General features: G+C 46.1%; 1 protein-coding gene across 1 annotated transcript in view; it reads left to right on the forward strand.

Moving 5' to 3' along the window:
• The window catches only part of CABLES1 (Cdk5 and Abl enzyme substrate 1), a 35930-nt gene extending 29681 nt beyond the window's left edge, over positions 1-6249 (forward strand). The window contains exons 7-9 of the mRNA XM_009695632.1: positions 2660-2766; positions 3690-3897; positions 5471-6249. Coding sequence (XP_009693934.1) covers positions 2660-2766; positions 3690-3897; positions 5471-5611 — 456 coding nt within the window. The 3' untranslated portion in view covers positions 5612-6249. The remainder of the gene's footprint in view (positions 1-2659; positions 2767-3689; positions 3898-5470) is intronic.
• The last annotated feature ends 1697 nt before the right edge of the window (positions 6250-7946 follow it).

Raw genomic sequence — 7946 nt, forward strand, 5'->3', positions numbered from 1 at the left:
GTGTAGCTTTGCACAGTAACACTGAGCTCACTTTTTCTAGGATTGCCCAAGACAACCAAAAAATGCTGGTAGTAACTAAAATCCTCTTTGGATTTCATAGGGAGTAACCTTTATGTGCTCAGTGTCTCTTAACTCTAAGTAAGAGCAGCACGGACCGATGGTCCTGTACTTTGGGTAGCAGATGGCACTGGTCTAAATTATGTTTTGTGGTTTGTTTCAATAGCAGTACTAAGAGGAACCCTCTTAATAACACATGAAACTCCCAGCCTATCTGTGTGTCAGAGCACTCAACTTGCTGATGATCCTCTGGCAACAAACCCAAGGAGTAGGCAGGCGGGCAGCGACGTCCCAGGGAGAGGGAGGAGAGGAGTAATTGGGAAGATCCTCATTCTTCTGGTTCAGAGGGTGGGATGAAACACATGAGAAGCCGTCTGCAACAAAGAGCCACGGCCACACCTCAGCACGACGAAAACCAGGCAGACCCACACATTCAGTTGAAGCCTTTCCCTCCCATCCTGGGTAGGGCAAGGTTTCTCCTCCCCGTCTTTTCCTCCTTTCCTTGTACTCAGGCACGGTAGCACGATGCCTCAGCATCAAGACCACGTATGAATTTTTCACCTCGGTGGCACTGCGGTGTCTGCCCAGACCTGCGCTCCACCTCATCCGTACGCGTGCAGGGCGGCAGGGGTGGCTGAAGAGGATTGATGTGGCTTTCTCCTTTTTGATGTTTTCTTATAACTGGCACTCCTCCCCATCTTTTCCTCCTTTCCTTGTACTCAGGCAAGGTAGCACGATGCCTCAGCATCAAGACCGTGTATGAATTTTTCACCTCGGTGGCACTGCCAGGTGTTCACCTGGTGTCTGCTCAGACCTGCGCTCCACCTCATCCGTACGCGTGCAGGGCGGCAGGGGTGGCTGAAGAGGATTGATGTGGCTTTCTCCTTTTTGATGTTTTCTTATAACTGGCAGCTTTCCTTAATAGGACTGAAATTTCTTAATAAATTACCCCTTTATTGAGCAGAATTTGGACTAGTGCTTAACACGTAACTGTGTTGGAGGAGGCTCACAAACATTTATAGTTAGGACAGCTGTTGGGCGTGACGTGCCCAGCAGAATTACCTGCCAGGACGTAGTGGGGAGCAATTTCTCTGGACAGATGATGGTTCACACACTGCAAATCACACAGATGAATGGCCCGCATTTGAAAACATGTGGCAAGAAGTTCATTTTTTCCTCTGTATTACAATATGTTTACTTCAAATACTGCTGTGCTCTCTGCTTTCTTTTAAATTCCTAGAGTTAGCAATTATTTCAGTACCATATCTCCTAAGTAAAGTGCAGGAGAAGTTAGGGGTGTTTTACTCCCCTTCATGCTCATTTTGGATCCAGACAAGAACATGATCGGATAATAAGAGTTGTCTATTGCTCTCTAGAGCCACTACGCTCTCTCCTCCCCAAGCCCTTCCATATACTATTTTAATTATTGAAAAACCCTGCAGTCAGTCTTTTTGACCGATTTAGATTCCCATGAGGATATAACACAGCGAGGCTCCACTTTATAGAAAGGCGTAACATGCCACAAGTGTTTGGCGTGCCTCTTTCCACCTCTTGGTTAGCGTTAACGGCCCTTTGCTATAATACAGGTTAATCATAAAGAGAAATTAGAAGGGAAAAGTTATTTTACTGGAAGGAGAATGCCCTGCCCTGCAGACTGCTGCTCTCGCACTGCCCGTGCCTGAAGCTGGCTGGGAGCTGGGTCCCTGGGGACCAGGTTGTCCCCCGCCTGCCCAAGCTGGGACTTTTCTCTGCTTCTGTCCAAGGGACAGAGCAGCCAAAGCCAGGAAGAGGATTGGCACATCCCCAAAATGAAGGTTGGTTTGTGGTTCAGCTGAGAGATTTTGGCCCAGTGAGTGGTAACAGAGGATTTTGGCAACATGGTACCTAACGAAGACTGCGCACCGGAGGATGCGAGCGCTGGCGTTGCAGTACTGCCCGGGAGGACCCTGTGCTACTTGGGGAAATGCTTTGGGTTGTGACAAAAAGGAATAGGAAGCTTGACGTAAAGGGAATAGACTGTACCCTTTGAATGTTGTCCTAACTCAGTATTTTTGTCCACTTATCGCCTAACTTAGGACTGCATTACTGTCTTGCACTCTACGGAATGCCCTGCCATGTCGGCTAATTACCTTTTTCGTCACAAACGTACGCTTTGGCAGTCAAGAATTTGTACCAGCGGTTCCTTTGAAGAATCAATTTGAGAGCAACTCACAATATGTCTCAGAACCATGGAGATACGCACACAAAATCTGGTCGTCAAATCAGTTATTGTGGTTTTTTCTTTTTTTTTGGTTTAACAAGACTTCTCAGCTAGGCTTTATCCACCCACATTTAGCTTAAATTCACTCTTAGCGATACTTGGAGGATCCTAGTAAGGTGTATATATTGTTCAAGGCTTGTGCTGACCGGTCATCTCAGATATCAGGTCACTTGTTCTGACGGAACAGTCACAAATTGTTGCCTTAATTCAGGCTTAATTTTCCCCTCTGCTGAAAGCATTGGGACTGACTGGCACTTGTTCGGTATTCCTTGCTTTTGGGAATTGAGCGGTCTTGTCCATTACAAACTAAAAGAGTAATTCTCTCTTGTCCATGTGTTACAGACCACGGTCATAGACTACGTGAAGCCATCAGATCTCAAGAAGGACATGAATGAGACCTTTAAGGAGAAGTTCCCTCACATCAAGTTAACCCTCAGTAAAATAAGAAGGTACGTTGCAAAGCTTGGTAAGGCTGCAACGTGCTGCAGGTGTCTTGCATTTCAGTGCAATTGCTGCTGTACATGCGGGGAAGCCCAGCACGGATTGATCTTCCAGGAGCAGTGCCCGGCCGAGGTGCAGAATAAGTCAGATTTGATTAGTGGGCTGGGTAAACAAGATGGGGGAATGTACAAACACACCCCGGTCAGGTGTCAAACGCAGCATCTGATGGGATGAGGATACGAGCTGGGCATGCGCTATACTAAAATATCCAGGAAAATAACACAACGGAGTCTTTAAGCTCATGGCCCTTAGTTTAAAAAGAGGAAAGAGAAATGCTGACTTTTGTGCCTTGTCTAGAGAGCATGGCCAGAAGCAAAAGAAGTGATCAACTTCACAGCACAGTCGTAGTATTTTCTCACTGTGTCCAGTGTAGCAGACTAGATCTATTGCTTCACCGAAGTAAAGATAATTTCATTTGACTGAAGTGGCCAGAAGGATACTGAGTCGTGTTGCTCTGTAACCAGACAATGCTGCGGTACGTGGAAAGACTGTCGGTTTGGGTTTGACCAACCATAACCAGCCGCAAAGCTGCATATAGAGCACAAGCAATCAAGCTTTTGCTACTAAATAAATTGTACGAAGCTTAAAGACCTCTGGTGAAATATTGTTACTAAAAATGTCAAAGCTTTTCAGTTGCTTTTATAGTTTGACACAACTATCTATTGGGTCAGTGAGGGGAAAGGGTGAGGTCAAACTGTGCCATGAAATGTGTCCCCAAAACAGAGCGTAAAGACACCTGCCCCGTAAATCATGTTTTCCTTTTCCCCTCCATTTGACTAAGCAGGAATTTCTGAAAGGATGACTCTTAGGGTGAAATGAGAAATGCTTTAAAACGCAGCTCACAGCGTACTTGTCTGGTCTCTTTACTCAGCTTGAAGAGAGAAATGCGCAAGCTTGCCCAAGAAGAATGTGGTTTTGAAGAGCCCACAGTGGCCATGGCCTTTGTCTACTTTGAGAAGCTCGCTCTCAAGGGGAAGCTGAACAAGCAGAATAGAAAGCTTTGTGCTGGAGCCTGTGTTCTTTTAGCAGCCAAAATCGGCAGCGACCTCAGAAAACATGAAGTCAAGCATCTTATAGATGTACGTATCCATAGGTTTCCAGTGTTCCTTCTACATGAAGTGCCAGTGTGTGGTCTATGCAAGCCTGCTTGTCAGTGGTCACGCTAGGTTTCCAGCTGTACAGCCAGCTAAACACCCTTTTTTGTTACACATTTCTGTGGAAGCAGTAGTGATCGATGTCACTGCAGAGGCATGGGAAGCTCGTTTGATGTGATTAAAGACCCTGGTGTCAGAAACCACGAGGTCTGAGAGGTATCTGACCACCGTTCTGTCAATACAAGTCAAAAGTTAACCCTCAGGAAATTCATTTTGCTTTTAATTATGTTTTCAGGAGTGTCAATAAGGACTCTCCTTTGAGAGGTAAATGCAGATACTCATTTCAGAGGGAGTCTAGTAGACTACCAAGTTTGTATTTCGTTCATCAAGTTAAGCTTTTGGGAAGAGAACCTAAAGGAGTGTTCCCATTAGAACACCTCACCCCAACTGGTTTTTTGTAGAGTAGGGTGTTTGGTCTTCCACCCACTCCATAGGAAAGAGTTAACAGAGGGGACTTTTACTCCATAATCCTTTGCAAGCACCGAGATACCAATCTGATTTAATGGTACAGAAAGTTAGGCGGGTAGCTGGGTACTTGGCTGCAACCAGCTCGCCCAGTGCAGGAGACATGGGGACTTGGTTGGGGGACGGGACTGGACTCTTGCTCTTCTGTCCCAGTCACAGAGCCGGGTCGACAGTCAGTTTGTTAGAAAGCCCTCCGAATGAGCAGAAAAAAAAAATCAACCTGATGGGAGTTAGAAGATCTGGCCTCCCTTGCTATCCTGAAACATTGGTCCATCCTTAAGATACATTGAGCTTTTCGGTAGACCCAGTGGGCAGAGAAGCAGCAAGCCAGGGCGATCCTAAGAAGAAGACAGGACGAGGAAATATCCCTGAACAGCTGGTTGCCTACTTGTAGCATCCAAATCCAGTGAAAACAGCAGAGCAGATGGGAGGTTTAGTATGTTACAGCAGAAACGCATCTCATCCCCCTTGAGGACAGTAGTTTCAGTTACTCACTGTTCTTACAATTGTTGCAGATGACACCTTCTGCCTCTGAGGTATTAAGATCAAATGTACCTAATTGCAGCAGAAATAATTTCCCAATAGGGTGTTGTAGCACAGTCTAATGCTGAAAGGAAAATGAGTGATTTCAAGCAGCGCAGGAAGTTTGTGAGCAGTTACAAGACACGCGTCTTCCATTACACGAGTGATTTCGGTGTTTGCGTGAAGCCGGGAGTTTCCTCCTCCTGCAGTGGTGATGGTTAGAAGATGTATCTGCTGGAGATATGGAGTGAGTGAAACGACAAACGTGTCAGAAAGAGCATGGCTGGCTGAGCTTTGTGAGTTCACCTTCACAGTAAGGAATCAGTACGTCCAACACGTCCCGCTCTCATTTTCTAAACCTAGAGCCATGCAAGTCCAGCGGGGCAGAGGTTTAATGACAGCAGCACGCTTGTTTTGAATAATGTCATCTGTAAAAAAGCACTAGAAAGTCAAATCCTCATTCACAAAGACTTTTTTTTTTTTTCTTTCCATTCCTCGGCTATCGTTGCAGAAACTGGAAGAGAAGTTCCGGCTGAACAGGCGAGAGCTGATCGCCTTCGAGTTCCCGGTGCTGGTGGCCTTGGAGTTTGCTCTCCACCTTCCCGAGCACGAAGTGATGCCGCACTACAGACGCCTGGTGCAGAACTCCTAGCGCTGGCTGCCCCGCGGGGAAGGGGCTCCCGACTGTTCCCGCCTGGCTCTCCTGAGCCGCACTTACTACTGGAAATGCAAAATCAGACTCCTAACACTTCACTCTCTCTCTCTCTCCCCAAAACAGTTTTTCCGGCAACATGCAGGAAACACTGCATCAACAACTCTCAGCTTCAACAAATTGACGTCTCGTTACTTTCTCAAAGCAGGTGAAAGACTGAGCTGTTGGTAAATGGTTAACGTGCTGAAACTGGGTGGCGACTGACCCTACCTGTGGGGACTACGGCTATAAAAGTAGGCAAAAATTAGAAGGGCAGCCTTCGTGACCACCCCTCTCTCCATCACACAAACCCTGGAAGCCCACGTGAGTGCATTCTCATAGTGCTTTTTCTACAGACCTGCTGCAACTTCCAAGAGGACTTCTTAACGTGAAAAAGCTTTTAAAGAGGATATCTTCACTGTGTCAAAAAGAATGTGCCAATCTATTTTTGTATCAGCAATTGAAAGTGCACTTTTTCCTGTGGGGTGTTTGTGTGTGTATCCGTGTGTGTGTGCGTGTGCGACACCGAACTGATCTCAGTCCAGGTGGTTGGCTTAGCTCTTTCCGAGTGTATCAGTTACCGATGGCGAAGATCAAGGTCACCGTACGCGTTTACTTCTTGAAAAACATAACTACTGGAAACGTGGTAAACGGGATCATTTTTGGACGCTTGGGTTTTTTTATTCTCTGATCTTTCCAACATTGTACCTTTGAAAGGATTACACTACTACTACTACTACGAGAGAAGGATCAGCAACTGACCTTAAGTTTTCAGTCGTGTTTGTGATAAAGATGAAAGCATTAGTATGGGATTTCCATGTCATGTTTTTTAAAAATATCTTGTGTTAAGCCACATGCATATTTTTAACCTTCGCACTTTTCCCACTGTGGAGATGGTTAGACTTGCACTCTGTAGTGTTGTATTTCTGTGCTCTATGTTAGAGTGCGTAATAAGCACATTTATTGTGCTCTATCTTAAAACAGTGTTTTATTAAAAAAAAAAAAAAAGAGTAGGGCTCAGCAGTATAACAGGTGTCTTAAGGCTCCAACAGCAGGGGCATCAGCTATTAAAATTTCGGTTTTTAACTCGAATTGACTGTGCAAAACCTAAAATCACTGCCCATTGAAGTTAGAGGTCCAGTTCCTTTAGACATTTCAGTGCTGGAGTTTTACAATAAAACTTCTTGCAGCTTCCCTGGTTCTGACTGGACACCCAGAAAGCTGGAGGGTTTCATCCAAGCCCCCCGATGCTCCATACACACGAAGCCAATGCCATGCTTACGGACATCGTTCAATTGCTGTTATCCTGTGGGATCACACCCCTGTCCAACCTTCTCCTGTGCTGGTTCACTTAACAAGCCTTGCCCTCGACATGCCCCACACGGATCTGGTACAGTCAAATACTTACATTTATGGCAATTATACAAAAGAAATACTAATCTCAAGCGTGAGATTGTAGCTGAAGCCTTACCTTTAAGTCTGGGAGTGCTTGCTCAGAGTATGGAAAGGACTTGTGAGCAGAACGTAGAGAAGTGGGACATACCAGAGGTTGTAAACACACTAATGCTTACTTTCTTTCGCTCTTATTTTAATCGGTTTTATTATTTCCTTCAGTTAGGCCAGGAAACATCCAGTTTCTTTACCAGCTCTGACTCCTTTAACTTCTAGTATGAAAAACGCCTGCGTATGATTGCTCTGTAGGATCTGGAAAGGTTACCCATGTCAGGACAAACGGGAATTTGTTTGATGCTGTTGCTTTCCCTCCATTTTAAGGGGGAGGGTGACTATGCTAGCTTACAGTTATTATTAATACTTATCTAATTACTGATCTAGATACATTCCAGCAGGACTGGGGAGGAGGGGGTAAAGAGAAAAGCGTGCACTTAACCTCCCCGGTGCAACGCCCCACGCCACTGCAACCCACACGTCACTCGGTTGGCTGTGGAGCGAGGGGACGGGGGCCCTCGCCGGCGCTCCTGCTTCCTCCTCCTCCTCCTCCTCCAGGCCCCCACACAGCCAAGGAACAGAGGAGCCAAGAGCCTGGAGCGTGCCTAACACCTACGGCTGCCCTGCCGGTTTATTCAGCCCAACAAGGCGGTGGTGTGGTGTTGACCTACAAGCCAAAACGATCTGCAGGTCTGCTAGGAGGGCTTCCATCCTTGGCTGCATCCCTTTCCACCGAAATCGTGTATATACGTTCAAGATTTGCTTCTGATTGCAGAGATCTGTTTCTAGTAGCGACCACTCAAGGCTAAGCAGAAGCTTTACCTTTCCGTAAAGGCTTCTACCTTTTGCT

Source organism: Cariama cristata, unplaced genomic scaffold (genome assembly GCF_000690535.1).
Source record: "Cariama cristata isolate BGI_N322 unplaced genomic scaffold, ASM69053v1 scaffold1470, whole genome shotgun sequence".
NCBI lineage: Eukaryota > Metazoa > Chordata > Aves > Cariamiformes > Cariamidae > Cariama > Cariama cristata.